General features: G+C 39.7%; 1 protein-coding gene across 2 annotated transcripts in view; it reads left to right on the top strand.

Annotated features, from left to right (window-relative positions):
- LOC145404411 (uncharacterized) overlaps positions 1-21,651 on the top strand; it is a 104,071-nt gene that overhangs the window by 58,177 nt on the left and 24,243 nt on the right. Inside the window, exons 6-11 of one of the 2 annotated variants that reach the window (XM_080275934.1) lie at positions 2,209-2,435; positions 6,781-7,257; positions 9,240-11,024; positions 14,109-14,264; positions 17,841-17,915; positions 18,303-18,446. In XM_080275934.1, coding sequence (XP_080132060.1) covers positions 2,209-2,435; positions 6,781-7,257; positions 9,240-11,024; positions 14,109-14,264; positions 17,841-17,915; positions 18,303-18,446 — 2,864 coding nt within the window. The remainder of the gene's footprint in view (positions 1-2,208; positions 2,436-6,780; positions 7,258-9,239; positions 11,025-14,108; positions 14,265-17,840; positions 17,916-18,302; positions 18,447-21,651) is intronic. The other variant, XM_080275929.1, reaches the window with a different exon arrangement.

Below are 21,651 nucleotides of genomic sequence, written 5' to 3'. Positions count from 1 at the left end.
GGAAATAGTTATAAGGGATCTTAGTCAGTTTCTATGATAAGAAAATCTTCCAAGCAAATAATAGTTATCAGGATTTTTTTTAAATCATATTTTACACCCTAACATTCACTCTGATTTAGCTGTGAATTGTTTGTTGGCTTTATGAATGAGGGTAAAAGGATAAGCAAACCACAATACACACAGCATAGGCCAAAGAAAATTTAAGAATGTGTCCTCACTTGTGTACTTCAATAAGCCTAAAGAGGAAAGTGAGAGTGAAAAGTCAAATCAAGGAGATTATTGAGGGAAAGTTAGTAAAGTACAGACAATCCATATTTCGGGACATATTTTGGACAGCTTTTTACACATGGTACTAAAAAGTGGAGTGGCAAATCAGCTTCATAGGTATAGTTCTTTTACCTTTACTTGGCATAGGTTTTTTTCCTCTTGCTGCTTATTTCAAGTTGCTCTGTGACAGAAAATGGCCTGTACAGGTACTATGGCTCTACAGCCGTTTCATTGCACTTCTTCATGACTAGCATCATATTTTAGTGTTAGTCTACTGTTACAACTAGGGATTCAAGCTGGAGAGCTGGCAATTTTAGACAAAGTTAATGTAAATTAGAGTAGCCTTTAGTTCTGGAGATTTGCTAGTCTTTTCTGTGTTTTTATTATTGTTGTTATTTTTATTACAGTGTATTCTGTGCCTGCCCTCCTCTCTTCCTATTTCTCCTATCTTTCCTGTCACTTCTTATTCCTTTTCTTTCCTTTACAGGTGGCTTTACATTGAGTGACAAGCCAAATGGTTTCCTGTAAGCCAAGAAACCATTTACAACGCTGGGTGGTAACCATATAACCAAACCATACATGCTCCCTATGTGTCAACAAGTGGGTTGGTGGAGGGTTGGTGCCCCTCCCTGTAAAACAACTAACTCTGTGTCAAATGGCCACCCTTTGCGGGATTGTGGTGTCTGGCAATAGATAGATAGATAGATTATTTACTGTCTCACTGTTACCCAGTTGTGATCAGGACAATGCTTGTCTTTTATTCCTGCTAACACCAGATGATTTTATTCTGATGAGAGTGAGAGTAGCAGCCTGAGAGTTTTAATGCTATCACCTCTATCCCTCTCATGGTTGAGACAGTTCTAGTGTTGTGTTCTGTACTAAGTAATGCCAGATAATTCTGTTCGGATGGGATTAAGTATGGAGGTTTGAGAGTGTTAAGACCAAAATGAATGCCAGAAAAGGCAACTCACAGTGGGAACTTAATCAACACTAGAAGTTCAGAAGTAACAGATGTAGGGGGGAAAAAAAAAACGTTATATGTGAAGGAAGTGAATTAAGTTAACTCCCAGTCTTACAAGATGCCTTTCCTGCAATGAATAAGATTGTTTGGTGACATTAAAGTCAACAAAGAAAACATCATTGTATTAAGTGGGTTCTTGGAAGCAGCAAAGTAAAATAAAGAGAATTGTCATTGTATGTGTGAAGCAACAGAACATTGTGAATTTTTTTTTTGCCTGTCCGATGGAGCCAGGATTCTGTGGGCATGAATGATAAGTGAATGGAAGCGTGGCCCATTGAATTGAGCAAACTTTTTAGGCTGTCTGGACGTTGCTACTCCTCACCCTACCCGAGAGTGGGAAAGGAGGTCCGGATGATGGTGATGATGTCACTTTAGCGAAGGTGTTAATCAAATATCACCATCATTCCCTTTTGTTGTGGCTCCTGGCTTATCAGGATGTGAACCTAGTAGACTGCCGGCAGAAGGTGCCCATTTCCTGCAGGCCACCATCGTTCCTTTGGGGATATGAAGGGAACTGAAAGAAATGTGTATATCCCAGCTGCTATACTGCCCAGTTCAGTAACCTCCTGTGAAGGCATTCCACTCCAGCACCATCATCATCAGTAACAACACCGAATACAACTCATGAACAATCCAGTGTACCCTCACTGTAATAATGCTCCTCACACCACAACACACCTACATACTCACCACATGCACTTTAGTTCCATAACATAATATCCTTCAGTGTCACATGAGCCCAGCATCTGGGAGCACCCCACTGAAGTGGCTGTTTCTTGGAGTTCATGAGGTTTACATCCAAGTAAGTCTGGGGCAACAACAACAATGACGGCAATATCAGCAACAACACAGGGAAAAATCCGCCAAGTATAAGTGTGTCAGCTGAGGAATTTGTGTACTGTACTGTAAGACTGTATCAGTGAATATGTTACAGGTGAGTGAGGCACCATCCCTACAGTCTCCACCCAGTGCTGGCATGATGGGTCCTGTAGGTGAGGTGGAGGACCAGCCTGCCTCCCTGGCCAGTCCCCAGCACACCCCAGACCTGGAGGACATGGCCATTCTACATGCACGTCTGGCACAGCTGGAGCACGACAACACCACCCTCAGGGAAACTTGTGCACACCTTCAGCTTAAACTTGACCAGGTACTGTATATATTTCATATTTCAGCAGTCTGCATTATAAATAATGTAAGGGATGTGTTTATGTAAACTGGGATATATATATATTTTTTTTTTTTTTTTTTTTTTTTTTTTTTTTAAGTTGTCTGCAATCCTCCCCCTTCCCTCTTTCTTAGTGTATATACTGTAATGCATATGTGTAGTATATACCCATAGCCATGCATGAAGTATGAGTGGAGTAAGTTTACTTTTCCTGTAGTAGACACTGTCCCTCACCCTCTTAAATTAGTTTCACTTCAGAACTGATATGCAGTGTGATTACATTTAATAAGGCTGCTAGTGTATGGAAGGCATGTACAATCCAGCCACAACAGCAGGTACATCATACATATACACCTGCTGCTCTGTGCATAGTTAAGGCAGGGTTGATGCCTTTGCAGTAGTGAAAATAATGATCTGATGGTGAACATTATCAGCGTTGGTCCTGTCTAAAATGTATAGGAATATATATTCATCACAGAAGATATATTGTAGAATCGGTTTCCAGAATAATTAAGGTGCTTTCATAACACTACTTTGTCATGTTGTATAATGCAGTATAATGCAATTATATTATCTTACAGTGGAAATTGTAAATAGGTCGTGCTTTCTTTCAGGGTTGTATTCTAAATCATCATCATTCAGATTCATCATCCTCATATAGGGTGGAAAGATCAAAATGTAGGCTCTCGGATCTTCCAGGGTTCATGAATTAGAGTAGACAAGAAGCCATAAAAACATTCTTGCCTCACTTCATGCCACCCATGTTCTTATACTGTAAGAGGTATAGTCATTACATCAATTTCACACTTAGGGCATGTCCAACACTTTCTATCCTGATGCATCATATCATAGAGAATGATCTGTGTGCAAAACAACATACCAACCATTTTTGTGTAACTACTTACCTTTAGCCAGATGCTTTAATTGTGGAGGGGGTGCCCATGAACAAATTGCCTCCATTTTGCTCTGTCTTCCACCATCAGGTTGCCCTCACTCCATCTCACACCTGTTTCAGCTTAGGATTATTAACAAGTAGAGGGACCTGATAAGTGCAAGAGGTGAAATTGTAAGCAAATTTTTCTCCCTTACAGCACATGACTGCCTGTCACATCAGTCGAGGCAGTAAAAGAAGAAAATTTTAAGGCTCACACCTTCCCCATGTAGTTACCTTTTATGACATGTAGGTTATATAATAAGTGGGTGGTCCTCTTTCCCATATGGTACTTATTTTGTATTTCTTCACTAATTTTGTATAAACTGCAATGAAACTATAGTGATTTTTTTTTTCTAACTCTGTATGGTGGTTTAGTGGTTAGAATACCCCAGTCAGAGTAAGGGCCATAACATACACACAGGCTTGATGTCCAGGATGCGTCAATGTGTCTGGAGTTTTTTCGGTCATGTAATACCACCAAAGGAAGTAGGCTGGTCATGTGCTCTTAAGTGTACAGGGCCACAACAATTAGCCTTGGACCTCTGCATGTTGATTGGGGTAATATGGGTTTTTATTATTTTTTTCATCTCTTTTATTCCCATCCTTATCAAATGTTTTCCGTGTAAACCATACGTAAATAGAAATTGTATATAGTGAACCTATTTTTTTTTTTCATGTACTAAAGTTGGTTGTGCACAAGTCCCACCCTTTTGAAACCTCCATCCTTGGCATGATAACCAGGGTACCTAATCGTGCCTCCAGGTATTTAAAGTACTGTACTGTAGTAAAGCCTAATTACTGTACCGTATAGTTATGCCTAATGCATGACTTTGCATCAGTCCCACATTATATTGTAGTACATTGCAGTATTACCTACACTCATAGGTCATCCTTAGCTGTGTGTTATCCCATACTTTCACTGTGTCCATACATACTGTAGTATGTTCAGTACCTGGTTCTGTAGCTCACTTATGCCATGCTTGATGCAGTTTTTACACCTTGCATTCCCCTATTGGTAAAGGAGCTGAGGTGTTGCCTTTGTTTAGAGGACTTTTGTTGCAGCATGAAGCACTTTTGCAGATTGATATAATGTTCTTAATGTTGTCCAGTAAACCTTTGGATGGAATCAAACACTTGACCCTTTGACATAGTGTGTGTTCTAACCCATTAAACCACAGTGGCTGATGTCTTGCCCCCTTCCAGAACCTGTCCCATAGAAGGTGGCCCTGACAAGATTCTCTTCATTGCTTTGTCCCATACACATCTCTCTTGCCATTCTTGTGCCAGATCCTTACTTATTAAACCCATCCCAGTGGTGACATCTTTTTTAGTCAATTCTTGCATCCTACAAATGTTTTTATTTAGCTTAGAGGAGATCTCTTATGATCCAGGGGTTAGTGAAGGATGTGTCTAATCTTCCAATTTGTCAAGTATTGAGCTGAGTAAAACTGTCTAGTGGTAGCAAATATGAATAATAAATATGTCATCTTAATAAATGGGTTAATTGTTGACCTCTAATTTCCCATGTAAGAGGAGATTACCTCATAATGTTTTGCATCAAGAGCATTTCTTGTCACTGTCTTCTCTACAGCAGTTTGTCTTCATGATGAATCCATCATAATGTTTTCCTTCATCCACTCCACAGCACCACATTGCATACCCTCTGTTATCTTCACACCAGTGAATTCATATATTGTAATGCACAGTTGAATATTGCACCAGCAGTTTTTACCCCTTTACTGCTGCTTAGGAAAATCATCTCAACTACTAGAACCATTGATATTTCTTTGTCAATGCTCGTGTTTCACACCCACTCAGTAAAAAGAGTTAGTAAACATACGTTGTCCCCCGTTTCCCTCTTCTCCGTCAATCAGACCAGTCTCTTCAAGATACTAGTCATTTCTACAATCATTCCTGTTTCTGACAATGTTCTCATTCCTATCTTACCATTGACACTTCCATACAAAAACTTTCTCCAATCATTCCTGTTTCTGGCAATGTTCTCATTCCTATCTTACCATTGATACTTCCATACAAAATCAGCATATCTCAGAGGTATTTAAAATTTATACAAAATCAGCATATCTCAGAGGTATTTAAAATTTGTAGTCTTCAGAACCTTATTTCCCATTCAGATTATTATTTTACACTCCACTTAATTTGCTGTTGCTTTCTGAGGTGCCTTGTGAATTCTATTGTGTGTGTACAATAGTCCGTCATGTCTTCTGCATTCACTTTGTATCATCCATGTGTCAATATTGCTTGTACAGCACCACACAGTTAAAGCCTGTTGTGGTGTCTGCATTCCTTATTCAGGCATATTATACGGGCACTATCACATGCAAAAGTTTGCTGAAAATCTCCTGCTAGTATTGCATCCTGCCTTTCATATTTCTCATTCCTCCCCAGACGTCAGAGATTATCTTTCCTTCTTTAATTGTGTGCTTCATATTGTTACTGCATTTATTGCATTAGAATATTTCATGTGACACTTTCCATTGCCACTCCCAGTGGGGAAGTGTTGCAAGCTTTTGATTGTGGTATTACACAACCTAAGGTCCTTCAGTATCATGATGCTTCTTTTTTAATCTTAGGGGATACCTCTAATAGTGAAAGGGTTAGAAACAGTCTCCAGTAACTCTGTCTGTGCAGTGATTCCTAAAAATATTCTTGTCACCACCAGGCTGTTTGGCTTACCATAGGGGAAACATCTTGAAGCGAAGGGGTTAGTGCATATTATAGAGTCATATTATTGTCATATGAATATACCAGTTTCAGCTGATAAGACTCTGATTTCTGGAAAATTAATTGAATGGTATCCAGTATTGTAGCTCTTAAACATAAAGAAATAAGTACAGTGTAATATTTTTTTACCCTAATTTATAAAATGATGGTGCAGGGTTTATTAATTTGTCACTTAATTTTGTGTCCTTACTTTACTTTTATCAGTTACGTGGTAAAGATCACACAGATCGTTGACTAAAATATTTTATTATGTGTAGTACAGTTTTTCCTGGACGTATTTATATTTTGAAATCTTTGCTGCAGTGAGTATGTAACATTGTTATAGGCTTGGAAATACTTAATTTATTGTTAAATTACAAGTCTAAATATTATTCGCTGTTATATATAGTACGTGTACTGATTCTATTTACCTAAGTATCATATACTTGTAATCTGTCACCAGTACAGAATGTTAGTCTAGGGTTGCTGCATTAAAGGAAAAAAAATCTTGTGGAGATCACCTGAGGTATACAATTTTTGTGTACTTTACTGTAGGATTTTAAAAATCTTTTGAATAGATCTTGAGTGGTGTGTGTGTTTTTTTTTTTCTTTCTCTTTAAGAAACTTTTGTAATCCATTTAATGGCAAAATTGTTTCCTTTATCCTCAGGTGCAAGAGAGCTCAGCAGAAGAACCTCTAGATACAGAAAAACAACAGGTCGATTGCAGTCCTGGTGAGAAATGTGGTAAATGTGATCGTCTTTCCAAGGAACTTTTTGATAGTAAGGAGGAATGTCAGAAGCTGAGACAGTTGCAGCTTGTGTTGGAAGGCCAGGTTGAGGCTCTTCAGGCTCAAGTAAATGAATGTGAAACCCAAGAAAAAAATATGAGAGCTCAAATCAAAGCACTGGAAGAGATTACAACAAACGCAGACTATAAACTGATGCAGGATGCATTGATAGCAGACTCATACACACAAACAACCCAGCAGGATTTAAACTCTTCACCAAACCTGCCTGTTGTCAGTGAAATGCATCAGCAGAAGCCAAATGTAGACCCATCAGACAGCCAAGTTGATCCTCAGCAGGTACTAGATCAGTGTCGCCAGAAACTAAAAGATTTGGAGATGGAGAATAAAACTCTTAAGGTATGACTTTAAGATTCTTTATTTTTATTTACGTATTTCTTAATTTTTAAAATAAAATTTCTACTATTCTTTTGTTAAGGGGTTATGGAAGCAGTGCCACCCTGTACTGTGATGATAATTCACGTGCCAGGCAGGAAAGGCTGGGTGGGAGAAATATGCACGCAGCTGGTGGTAGAGATCTTAGGTTGGAAAAGGCTATGGTTTACATGCTACAGTTTACATCTCAGTGGTAGCCTTATTTTTATTTTTAAGTAAAACACTACCAGAACCATTAGCTGGTCTCTTACCCATAAATATTTTGGATAATGATAGTCTGGTCTTGGGCCCCTACACTCCCACTGAACATATTCAGTGCTTATGATTAAAGGGATGGGGTCACACACAGTACCCCAGATCCACTTGTGAGCATCTCAGAAACTGAGGTGGCATGCAGTACTCAGACTACCGGTAATTATTGGCTATAGGTCATTGGAGCCAGAGACCTTTGGAAACCAGAGGTGCATGTGGGTAGAGAAGTGGTCTACTGTATGAAAGGGTTTGATGTCAATCCCAGGCTGAGGCAGGGAACAGTTTGATGATTTGAATATCATTAAAACAAACTTTACTGATCATCCGTAAGATCCACCGACATCATAAAAACTCCCCAACTGATAACATTATACCAGTCCTGAATAGGATAACCGTACTTACGTTCAGTATTGTTGGGTATTAGTGTTGACGTGGTGACATGTGAAGGTGTATGGTATGTAGGAGGACTTGGTAGTTAAGGAACTATGAAACTAGTAAGAGGTACCTCATTTCAGGTATGCCTCTGATTCCAGGTAAATTTCACATCCAGAACCATGTTCAGTCAAGGATGTTGTAAGCCAACTCAAGCCAAGACAGTAGGGATTCCTTTCTGTCATGCCAGTTACAGAGTGACAACCAAAACTGATAAACTGAGACTTTTTAATGAATAGTATATGTCTTGTTATTATAGTTGATGATGTAATCTGAAAAAGTGTGGGTTGTATGTCATGCACTGTAATGAAATAATGAAAACTGATGTAAGTAATTTACCTTGTTTATATAAAAAACGCAAAACTTGGTTTGAACTCGATATAGATGGGGTGGGGGGAAGCACATGGTGTATTTTGTTCTTCATTAGTGAAGACCCAGTACAATAGTAGAGATATAATGGCTTGTGCAAAGGTGACATGAAGTAGGGAGGCAGAATAATCACTGATAGGTATAGTGATGCAATTGTTGTATATTTGGGACCACGATCAGTCTATGATCCTCAAGAAAACTTTTAAAAGATACTTTTTGGCTAAGATTGCCAGGTAACTGGGCTAACCACAACAGAAAAGATTAAAAAGCATGTCTGCCAACAATTTGAGGAACAAGTCAGAAAACATGTGTGAAATGAGGTTTGTTCATGATATGAGGTATTTATGATGCTGCCTTTAGTCTGAAATTTGGATGTGAGTTTTGTTTACGAGTGGTTTGTCAATTGGTCCAGGTATCCAGGTGCTGTGTAATTCTGCTGCATTTGACCACAGACGGTGATAGTTTCTCTCGTCTAGTCTTCATGCTGGTGCCAGTATATGGTGACATAAGATAATTTTCCCAGTAATGAAGGGTTAAGGTGCTGGAACATATTGCCAGAGGTAAAAATTGCTGCATATTGAAAATGTGAGGAAATACTATGTAGCATATCTTAAGTCAGCAGCTGCTTTAATGATTAGTTAATTTTATAGCCTATTTAGTGTGGGAAATAGAACTTATATTTTTTTATGCTTTGAAGGATAAGTGGGTATATGTTTAACCCATTTCACCTTTGTTTTCACTTGTGTTCCCCTTATTCTATTTCTGGATCCTTCAGATCCTTATGAAATTGAAAAATCAGGTCAAGATTATGATGATGATGATGATCTACTAATGTACAGTAATATGGTTTTCCTTTTTTTTTAATATGCATTTTTTTGCATTGATCTGATCAGGAACAATGCAAGGCTGCAGAAATAGAGAAGACAACCCTACGTACCAACATCAGGAAGGTGAGTGCTAACTGGTTTGAACGTAAGACTCGGCTTAGTGACAGTGAGTCAGATGAGGCATTGTATGGCCGGCAAGACTCAGGCAGCCGCAAGGATGAGGGTGTGCAAGTGCCAGAACAAGAGGTGCTGGAGAAATTCAGCAGCCTTTTTAAGAAGGTGGAGGATATGCCCAAGCTTTTAGCGGAAATCTCATTCACAACAGGGAAACTGGACTTGACTGAACGAATTTGTTTTGAGCTTAGGAAGCGTGTGAAGGACTATGAAAAGGTCATTGATGATCAGGAAATCATCATTCATGGCCTCAAAGACCAGCTTGACACATACTTTAATGACAACCAGAAAATGTCTCAACAGCTTTCTAGCTTTTCCAAGCTGTTTGAAGACTTGGAAATTACAGAAAAAACTAAGGTTAATCTAGTTTCCCCACCAGACACATCAAGTTCCTCTTTCCCTTCCCTGCCATCAGAAGAAGACTTCCGGAAAATGTCTGGCAGTGTTAGTAGGACCTATATAAAGCTGAAAGAGCTCATCCTAGAAAAGAAGTCCCTGGTTACTGAAATTGAACGACTGAAAGTCCTGAACGTTGAATTACAGCGGCGTGTGACTCAGCAGGAAACACGATTGACGAATGTATCTGATGCGCTTCACTCCACCTGGTTACTGGTGTCAGACATGAAAGAACAGCATGCACAGCTCCACTCACATGAGTCCATCTTGCGCTATGAACTGAAGGGGAAGCGGGAGCTGCTGCATCGGCTGCGGGATGAGCTGGAGTGTTCACGGGAACAGTGGCACAAGATACGCCAAATGAACACTCAGAGCGAAGAAGCTTGGAATAGTTTGCGAGAGGAACTCAATGAACGTCGACGCTTAGCAAGAGATCCTATGGCCCACGATGGCTCTGGTGATGGAAATTGTGAGGAGGATGTTGAGGGAGCCATGGCAGTGGTACCACCATCAGAGGAGTTTGAACCACCTGTGGACTTGCTGCTGGACATGGCCATTGAATATGGTGTTATTGATGCTGATGACGACACGTCAACAGCAATGGTTGCTGCAATGGAAGGACAAGACCTGCGTGCTAGCCGGTTAGAAGACCTAGAAAATCAGTGCTCTTACCTATATCAGAAACTCATGGCTTCCACTGCCCGATCCCTCACCCTTGCCTCTAGACTTTCAGCTCTTCATCACCACTTTGGCTCTAGTGATGAAGAGGATTATGATGACGACGACGATGAAGATGATGACGATGATGTTGATGATGAGTATAATGATGATATGCTGGAGAACCATCATAACTTGGATCTGGAGAATCACCATAATTTGGATCTGCTTGAAACAGAACTGCAAAGTCCTGACACCGAAAGCTCAGATACAGCTTATATGAGTGAAGCTGACTCAGGATCAGCTGCATCAGGTGGCCCTGGTAATTTATCAGAGGAGGATCCAGCTGAGGAATCCCTCTCACCATCAGAAGAACCAGTGGATGTGGAGGGTGACCTGAGTAAGCGGCTGATTAACTTTCTGCCAAGAAAGATTGAAATCTTACACCGAGAGAATCGCCGTCTGGAGGAGCGCTGTGAACTTCTACTTCATGAGAAGCTTACTACTGAGGCACAGCTTGGCCAGGCACTGCAAGGGGAGAGGCAGCAAAGACGGCAGTTGGAGGAGAAGCTTGAACACCTTGGCAAGTGTGTTGATGAACTCAAGCTTGAACGCAATGGCAAGGTACAGTGCCGGTAGCTGGTGTGGTTGCCTCTGCTGTGGTATGCCATTTAGTTTTTTTCTGTTGACAATAAATGAATGCTCTATCCAGCTCAGATTCTTTATTTACTTGCATAGCTCTCTAGTTAAATGTACTAAGTTATTATGATGTAACTATCATAGCGACTTTTGTATCACATGTTCTGTTGTGCTGTCTCCCATACTACCATGTTTGTTTTGTAACTTATGTTACTCTTAGTAGTGACAGTGGTAGCATCAGAGATTTTGTCATGGTGTTGATGTGTTTAAAACTTACTTGTCATGATTTATCCAGGAGAAAGTTGCTGTTCATAATAACAGTTGCATTTGCATGCTGCAGTAATTAATGGTATTAAGAATTCTTGCTAAATTCTTGCCTTTTGTGTGATTTTATGCTAATAACAAATATTTGTACATTCCTGTGCAGTGTAGAACAGTGTGTAAGGTACCTTATTATAATTCACTGCTGTCCATACCAAGATTGTATTTGTCTCTGAGCTTCAGAATTTTACTTGCATTATTACATTGTTATTACATGTTGGTACCACATGAAGGTTACCTTTTTGTTGTAGACAGACTTTTGTTCACCATTGTCTTTCACAGAACATGTTTCCTAATGCATTTCTCACTGCCCCTTCCATCAGGCTAACTAAACCAGTCAACCAATTTCTCTCTCACTATATCAGTCATAATATGTGTACTGAAGTCATCGGTGTTCAGGTACTTAAGTCACATATGGCAGAGACTTCTGCATTTAACTTCATTTTATTTGAGTGCAAAGTGTAATCCACCCGCACTTCCACAGCACCCTGATTTTGAAGGGAGCAGTCAGGTGGTGCTGGGAGGCAGGAATTAATAACTGTATTTGTACACTGAAGTAGGTAAATTTAAGTCCTTGTAGATTGTCGGAAAGGGAATGTGGCTCCTTCAGTTGGGCAAAATTTGGTTAGTACTGTATCTCATTCTATCCATCTATCTATTGCCAGATGCCATAATCCCGTAAGGGGTGGCCATTTGACTTTGAGTTTTTTGTTTTACGGGGAGGGGCACTACCCCTCCACCAACCCACTTGTTGACACGTAGGAAGCACGTATGGTTTGGTTATATGGTTACCACCCAGCATTGCAAATGGTTTCTTGGCTTACAGTATTCTGTCAAAGTTTTTCCTGATTCTCTGGATCTTACCTCACCCCACCTTTGGGTAGGAAAGGAGGTCTGGATGATGATGATGATGATGATGGACTTCCAGAAGCATTATCTGTTACTAGAGAGTTAAAGGCTGTTTTTGTTTTTCTCAGTTTAATACACAGAAGTTATGAAACAAGGCTGCCTACTTATACTTTCAAAAGAATGTCAGACTGTGATTTTCCTTTGAAAAAGAAAAGGAAAAAAAATAGTGGACAAGCACATGGTTTATCATCATAGTTCCATCATTCCAGTGCCTGAGGCGGATGTGAAAAAAAGAGTCAGTATCCTTCACTACTCTGAAAGTGGGTGCAATTTGAGGTCAAGCTCTCATGCTTCAGCCACAGACATGTGTATCATTACCTCTGATCAGTATTGGTGTAGAGAGGGATACCTTTGTATAGTGACACTGAAATAACTGGGTGGATCCATTGCCTGGATTTACAGTCATCCCTCGGCTCCCTCCCTATCCCCCCAAAAGAGGATATTAGACTCCAAGAGGAGGGTAACTTCAGCCTGCAGTCCACTGGGTTCACTTTTCAAATAAACCTATGGCTATTACTACTGATCAGTATTTTCACTTGGTGCCTGCTTCCTTAGCATACACAGATATCTTCCGTTGATAAAGGACTAAGGAATATGTAACATCAAACCAATGGAGGCAGTATTGTAAGGTTTGTATTGTACTTTACTCAAAGTAACAGTGTACATTAGCGGAACTTGCAGTTGATAGTACACAGCACTACCTTTCACACATGGAAAGAATAATGCTGAGGGAAAACTCTAGCAATCACAGTATTCAGAAGGTGAAGCTATGATGGGAGAGGAAGATGATGAAAATGACATTAATTGAAGAAAACAGGATAAACATCCCATACCACTTGTCTGAGAATTTTTTGCACTTACTTGTTATTGATAGTTTTTTTTTTTTTTTTTTTTTTTTTACTAACTTTTCATGCTTGAATACAATGAAATAGGAGAATAACTCGTATTGGCTGACTGGCTTCATTGTGTGCATTACTTGAATACAGTACTTGATGGTTCTTTAGCTGTGTGTCAAGTAGATTTCCTGCAGCTTTTGTTTTTGTTTGATGTTTTTGTATTTCAGACTATATACAGTACTGTACAATAATAATTTCTGTTGGAGATTTGATGTATGGAATTAAAGTCAGATAAGAAATTACTTCATTATAAATTAGATTGTGGTTTTTCAGTACATTAATTTCTTCATCATAATACATTAATTTACTCTGTCAAATATTTTTCACTACCATGTCATTCTTGAAATTATGAATCTTTTAGTACTGTATGCCAATACTTTTATATCAAAGATTAATGTTTTTCTTTGGAACTGCTGATCACTTAATCAGTCATATTAATTTTGTACACTGTTGACATAGTAACATACGTGAATATTTACCCATTCATTTCAGTGACACATTCTTTATTTGATTTAGCTGTGGTCATGTGGATTGAAAAGGAAAGTGAAGACAATATTTGATATCTCTGTTATGAACATTCTCTGCTTGAGCTAAAAATATTGGCTGGAGACAGCAAGGATAAAATGAACATAATGGCCCAAAGGTGAAGGAAATGAAAAACCATAATATGCAATATAGTTTGGTATGTGGTGTTTATATACATTTGAGTTAAAGACTGCGCCATCTAGAAATAATTTTTAAGGTGAAGTAAATACATCTAGCCTTTAATGTTTTATTTCACAACATGCAATATCTAGTCTTATAATGCAAAGATTTGTATATACCCTGAAATTCAAATAATTTAATTCAAACCTGCACCGGCCATTATCATGTAATATTACTGTAGTTTATTTTTGTGTCATACAGCAGTGCAGTATAACTTAAAACCTGACTTAATCTTCAGATTAGTGAAGTAGAGGAGCATCTGAAGCAGAAAGTAGAGTCTCTGAGCCAGCGTGAACAGGAGTACGAGAGTCTGCAGGCTGAGGTGGAGCGCATGCAAGAGAAGCTGGATGAAAGGGGAAACCTGCTTCATATTGCCGCTGAGAGGGTCAAGCAGGTGAGAGCCAGGTGATAAGAATGAGAAACAAAGGGATATAATGGAAGTGATTATACTTCATCATCATCATCATCATCATCATCATCTTCATCATCTTCATCATCCAAACCTTTTATCCTACCAGTACCTAGGGAAAAGATGAAGAGTTATTATAGTTAAGCTTGGTGGTTGGCGAAGGCACTCTGAATATGACCCAAAAAGGTTGAAATCCAAGAGATGGTTGGCATTTAGTGCTTACCATACATATTGCCATTAAGGGATGAAGGACTGGTCATTCTTGCATTAACTTTGAGAACCAGGTAGCCTAGCTCTGGGCCTATACTGTATGTTCCTGAAGGGGTAATAAATGATTAGAAGGTGGATGGATGGACTGGGTTTGTGATTATTTTTTCCATTTGAGCAATTCACTTCTGAAATAAAGACCCATAAGGATGTACTGTACAGTCTCAGTATGGGCAAGGAAAGGAAGAGAAGGGGAGGAATGACAGAAAGAGCTGTAATGATATGAATAGAGAAAGCAAGAAGAATGTTGAGTTTAGGAAGGGAAAAGGAAAGAAAAGAATGTAGAATTTGATCGGGTAAGGAAGACAAAGAAAAAATTATAGAAAGGGATGTTAGTGGTAGGTGGGGGCGCTGACCATCCACTTTCTAGAAGTACTGCTGCTTTCGGGTGCCTACCCATTCCTCTCTTCCTTCCTTCTTTCCTTCCTCTTCTGTCTTTCTGTCCGACATTCTTTCCTCTTCCTTCAGTCTATGGGTGACTCTACAACGAGTGACAAGCCAAATGGTTTCCTGTATACCAGGAAACCTTTACTGTGCTGGATGGTAACCATATAACCAACTTATGGCGCCTGGTGGTTTAGTAGGTAATTGAGTCCAGTCAGATTGAACTGGTGTAGGTTTATATCCAAGGGATGGTTGGGGTTTATTGCTCACATATTGCCACTCGGGGATGAGTGAGGCTGGTCACTCTCATCTTAAATGTCAGGACCAGCTGCCTAGCCCCGGGCTCCTACGCTCCTCATGGGGCAACACTGGATTAGATGGTGATGATGATGATGATGATGATATAACAGTGTGGCAAAGGTAAGAGTTTGGAAAGGAAGAAATGAGAGAAAGGGATGCAAATAATATGGAGGCAGTATGAGAAAGGAGCAGTGATAAAAAGGGATCTAATATGATGGATAGGAAAAGGAAGAAGAGAGGGAAATGAGTTGTTGTTGTTGTTGTTGTTGTTGTTGTTGTTGTTGTTGTTGAGTTACCATGGTCTATCTGGCCAAGTAGACCTGTCAACTCTAGACAAGCATCCACCCCTGCAGGGCAATCCTGTGCAGTGAACTTGTGTTCCCTTGCAACAGTGAACACCTCACCACAAGTGAGGCACAAGGAAGAGTATTGAGGTTTGGTTTCTGGATGGTTGCTGCACTTGCATCTCTATCCAATTGACAGGGGCACCATAATAGGCCCAACATCACCCTGTTATTTGGTTATATGGTTACCACCCAGTGTTGAAAATGTTTTTTTGGGTTGTAGGAATCATTAGGCTTATTACTCAGTGTAGAACCACCTGAAATGGGAAGATGATGATGATGATGATGAAGAAAAACTGAGAGTTTGTATGCACTGCGAAAAGTGAGATCAAGTGAAGGTAGGGGTGGGGGAGAGTGGATAGAAGGAGAAGGAAACTTTAATGGATGTGTATAATGGATGCATTTAGGATTGTGTTGTTACCAGCAGGTGATTTGAAGATAAACCTGTAAGAAATAATGGGTGAAAAATTATTTAATCACTTCTGCAGCGAATGGATACATTTACAATATCTTGAAATGAAATGTTTATGGACAAAAACTGTTTGAGTGTGATGTAGGGTAGTGGAATGGATAAAGAATAATAAATGTATACATTACAAGTAAATAACGTACAGTAAAACCTTTATAAGTCGGAACCCTTTTAGTCGGGCTTGCCCTTAAGTCGGCATGCCATATGACATTCATTGATGAGGGGGGGGGGAAATATCATTGTAAAGAATCCCCCCCAAAACTCCCCTAAGTCATAAAATGTCTGCTAATGGAAACCTAATCTCGTCATGACGTACTACAGTAGGTTCATCATGTTTTACCCTGTGAGGGCCCATCATTTGCCTCCTGCCCCCCAGGGAGCTTCCCACCTCAGTCTTGTGTCTGCCACCACCTGGTTGATGAAGTTTGATGGCTTTTAAAATTATTACCCCACCCTTTGAGATATCAGAGGTACCATCATCAAGAGACAGTATGCCTTCCCAAAACAAAAACTCATCTGTGACTTTTTTAAGCCCAGGCCAGTAGTCAGGGAGCTGCAACCCTCCACCAGCAGTGAATAAACATGCAGCCTCCTAAGCAGTGTGTCCTCAGAGTGTGCTTGCACAAATTTTCTTCAGTGAATGTCAAAACCAACTTGCCTAGCCCAGGGCTCCTACGCTTTTCATGGGGCAGCACTGGATTAGATGATGAATGAATGAAATGACTGATAGTGATTAATTTTGCATACCATATTGCTTTACAGTAGTGATTAAAGCCTGTATGTAAAGTGTATTGTTAAGAAGCTGGATTGCTAGTTAGGTAGTGCTGGAGACTTCCCGATGATTCTCGCATTTTTCTGTTATGAGTCAGAGCTGCCAGATAACCTGCTGCTGTGAGTGGAGATGCGTTTGGAAAGTTATGCATTCATTCTTAATCTCTTTTTATTTTCTCTATAATGATTTATTTAGTTGCTTGTTAAATTGTGTAATTTAATTTCAGTTTGTATGCTAAAGAATTTAGAATGCTTTGTGATGGTGGTGATGACGACGTAATGTAAGGAAACTTTAGAATATTTTGGATGTCTCTGGTTTGGTAACTTGTTGCTAGGAGCAGGTACCAGCACATCCTAGAATGTTGGAGATGCAAGGAGGGTTATTAAGAGATCGGGAAGAGAGTATAGGAGTTTCAATTTAGTTTGACTTGTGGCCTTGTGAAGCTATTGTAGCTCTGGAGTTGCAAAGCAGACAGTGTAATTACTTGGTAAAATAAAGACAACAAACGCGAGAAGCCTGCATTATTACGCCTGAGTTGATCTTGTGTAAGGATCTTCTGGTGCACACCGAAAGGCTGACCCTAAGAAAAGCTATTCACTGGGTGACATCCATCCTTACTGAACTACTGCTGTTGTAGCCTATGGCAATTTTGGACGTGGACATAACAGTATATAAAGTGTAATAGTGTTCTTAAGGGCTGCATATAAAGTTTATAGAAAGTGTAAAGTAGTGCAGTTGTGATTATGGTTAGAAAATGTGGCACAGAAATGAAAATGTTACACAGAAGCAATCGTGTGCCCCCCCTAACACCTCTATATCATACCAAAAAGCCCTCCTTATGGTTGGATTACACCTTCTGCAAACATGGTAAGTGATATTTTTTCTGGTTAGTCGGGAGGCCTAACACTTTCCATAAGTCAGAATAGCCTCAGCCCCTATTATATCAACTTAAAGAGGTTTTACTGTAGTGTATATCATCATGGAGATTTACTGTAATCTTTTCATTTTATTCTTCCCCTGTATAGCTTGAGGAAACCGTGAAGGCTCGTGAGGTCAGCTCTCAGGAGACGATGGCGCAGCTGCATAAAGCAAATGACCAGGTTAGTAGTGGTGTATGCTGTTATTGTTTGTTTTACTAGAACCAGTTATTACGTAATACAGTATATGGCTGAATTTAAATGTTACTAAACTACAGTATATTATATAATAAAATTCTCTTTACATAATGTTTGATTCAATATAAATGTCTTACTAAATTAAAATATAATATATGGTAATTCATATGTTAGTAAACTTGAATTTTCATGTGGCTTATGTCAGTGGGTACACTGTTGATGGCTTTCCTACTTTCACATATTATCTTTCTTCATTTATGGATCTTACCTCATCCCACCTTCAGGTGAGAGTAAAGGTCAGGATGTGATGATGATAATGATGATATGACTGTCGTCAATAACATCAGTATTTAGTGAAGTTAAACTGTGCAGATGCGAGAACTGCAGAGTATACATGAAGGGCTCAATTCAGAGTACAAGGATCTGAAAGAAGAGATGTTAAGTCTTCAGCAACAAGTGGCTGATCTCCGATTCCAGGTTTCATCCAAAGATATGGAACGCCATGCTGCAGTTCAGGTCAGGTCATTTTCAGTTCAGATTGGACCACAACTACATCACTTGTATCAGGGTTTCTCTCTTTTTAATGTACGTAGCATGACTATTGTGTAATAGTACTCTCTCTCTTGCTAATAATCTACCAGTAGTTTCACAACACTCCAAAGCTCGGAAAGCAGCACACCAGCCCCAACAGTAATTATATTCACCAGAACATTGGCTTAGACAATACAGAGTGACTACTTTACCAGTGAAATCAAACATAACTCTCCTTACTCCAGACAGGCACGAATCTCAAAGACACTCTCAGGTCTCCATCTTTTAACGAGTCACTCACATTGAAAGGACACTCCCAAATTCTCTGACTTTCTTTGGATACATGCACGACGTTCTTAACATAAAAGAAGCATCAGTGGTAAGGCATCCCACAGACTTCATGCCTTGAAAACACTTGCAGACACTATCTTCAGAAATTAGAAGTTATCTCTTAAAACAGTCCACAGACACTTTGCTAAAACACCAGTGAATTACTGCATGTGAAACTTGGCTGAATCCCACCTTAACAACCAAAAACATGGAAAAGATTCAGAAAAGCACAAAACAAAGACCTAAGAATAATAACAGGAGGTACAGACTACAGAGACATATCACTTGCATCAGGAAACAAAAATACTCTCAGGAAAGAACCAGTACAGACTACAGAGACATATCACTTGCATCAGGAAACAAAAATACAATCAGGAAAGAACCATGCAGTTATGAATGGCACACATTTCATCACTTCTCAAGATCCCTCCCTCCCATGTACTTTTCCTTACCACAAAGATAAAAGTAAATTAAAATAAACTCCCAGTATTATACAGAGTGCCTCAGTAACATCCCTCCTCCTCCACCTGACATTACATTTCACAGATACCTAGCCACCACAGCCATCCAGAACCTTCAGCCTAACAACATCCTTCTTGAACCACCACCAGACATCCATCACACAGAAACTACCCTACTCATAGAGAAATGAGTACACCTAGCTGGACTACAATGGAACCATCACCCTTCCCTGCCCCAGGATCAACAAAAACACAACTTGCAAATAGTACACTAAGTCTGCACTGCAGAGCAGTCTCCCCACTCTACAAAGCACTTACTTTCCTCATGCACCGCCTAATCACAACACAGACAGTCCTTCAACATAACCTGAATATTAGATGTGTGGGGAGCATGAAGTTGAAGTAGCTGGTGTCATGTAATTCATTGGATTCATGTCCAGATGAGCCTGAGGTTGCAACTGCAGCTACAACTGCTATGATCATTGTTTGCAAAGTCATCATGATCATCTAATCTTGCATTGCCCCATGAGGAGCATAGGAGCCCCAGGCTAGGCAGATTGGTCCTGGCATTTAAGATGAGAATGACCAGCCTCACTCATCCCTGAGTGGCATTACGTGAGCAGTAAACCCCAACACCCCATGGATATGAACCTACACAGGCTCAATCCTGATTGAGTGCCTTAATTACCCACTAAACCAGCAGGTGCCATAGTTTGGTTATATGGTTACCACCCAGTTTAGTCAATCATTTTCTGGTGTACTGGAAACCATTTGGCTTGTCACTCAGTGTAGAGCCACCCATATACAAAAGGAAGAGGAAAGAAAGCAGGAAAGAAAGACAGAAGAGGTTGGAGGGAAAGAAAGAAGGAAAGAAGAGAGGAAAGGGCAGCTACCCAAGAGCAGCACTACATCGAGTGAGTGGATGATGAGTGCCCCCACCTACCACTAGGTGTACAGTAAATTAGTGGTAGGTGGGGGCACTCACCTTTCGCTCACTCAATGTAGTGCTGCTCTGGGAGACTGCCCTTTCCTCTCTTCCTTCCCTCTTACCTTCCTTCCCTCTTACCTTCCTTCCTCTTCTGTCTTTCTTTCCTTCATTAATTCCTCTTCCTTCTGTCATTAGATGAGTCTACAGTCTACACTGAGTAACAAGTCAAATAGTATCCTGTACACCAGGAAACCATTTACTATGCTGGATGGTAACTAAATAATCATATTATGGTGCCTGGTGGTTTAGTGGGTAATTTAGGCGCTCCAATCAGATTGAGTCGGTGCAGGTTTTTATCCATGGGATGGTTGGGGTTTAATGCTTACATAATGCCACTCAGTGATGAGTAAGTCCGGTCACTCTTATCTTAAATGTCAGGACCAACTTGCCTAGCCCCAAGCTTCTATGCTCCTCTGTGGGCAACACAGGATTGCATGATGAATGAATGAAATATTAATATCCACATCCTGTGTCAGTGTTCATAAAACATCAGTTCCTTCAATCCAGTGACACATTTTTTATTACTACAGTATTTTCAAAAAATTCTCTTCACCATAGAATAGGCTTTTCAAACTAGAAGAGCTAGATATAACCATCACTAACCACATTACTGAAAAACAGCCTACATAAACTGAATAAAATCATCAGGTGTTAGTATGGATGATAAAAGATATACATCACTGAAGTGAAGGGCATAGGCAAGCAATCCCCTGTAGTGTGGTTACCTAAGACTGTGAACCTCATATCCATAGTTAAGCCAGAATGCATTACCCATGTGTATTTATGATATTTGGTTATGTTATAGAACTAACTGCAGAACTATTTTTTAAACACTATTTAATACAATCTACACATATATAAAACAAAAAACTCAATACTGTACATTTTTAAAACTGCAAATATATAACAGACAAACAAAAAAGCATACAGTATGTAATAGACAATAGTGATTTTTTGTTATAATCTCCCATTTTCACTAACAGTCTCAGAGTCATAGGCCCCACTCTCAGAATAAAATACAGTAAACTCTCAGTTACCCATCGTTTCAACATCAGGTCCAACACAATACCCGGCGCTGGTGGCCCGGCTCTATTGATACAATATCCAGCAAAATTATGCAATAGCTAGCGCTGAAACGGGACGTAACTAGCAGTTCAATGGAATATCTGGTGTCAAGGTGTATCAACTGGCGCATGAACAGTAGCCAGCTGGTGCTGTATTACTGTATTTTATCATTACTGTATTGTATTTTATGCCTGATTTTCATTATTTACTTATGGGAAAGTTTTTAGGATAGAGGGCTCTGATGGATAATAACTCATTATCCTGCTCAGTGCGGAATACTGTATTGAGCCAATAGGGGGATACTATGCACTATCTGGCATAGGGCTTGGCTGAATTACACCGGATA

Source organism: Coenobita brevimanus, chromosome 7 (assembly GCF_032717465.1).
Source record: "Coenobita brevimanus isolate Jiangsu-jjx chromosome 7, ASM3271746v2, whole genome shotgun sequence".
NCBI lineage: Eukaryota > Metazoa > Arthropoda > Malacostraca > Decapoda > Coenobitidae > Coenobita > Coenobita brevimanus.
Note: the sequence above shows the minus strand (reverse complement) of the source record. Positions and strands in the feature narration are given on the sequence as shown.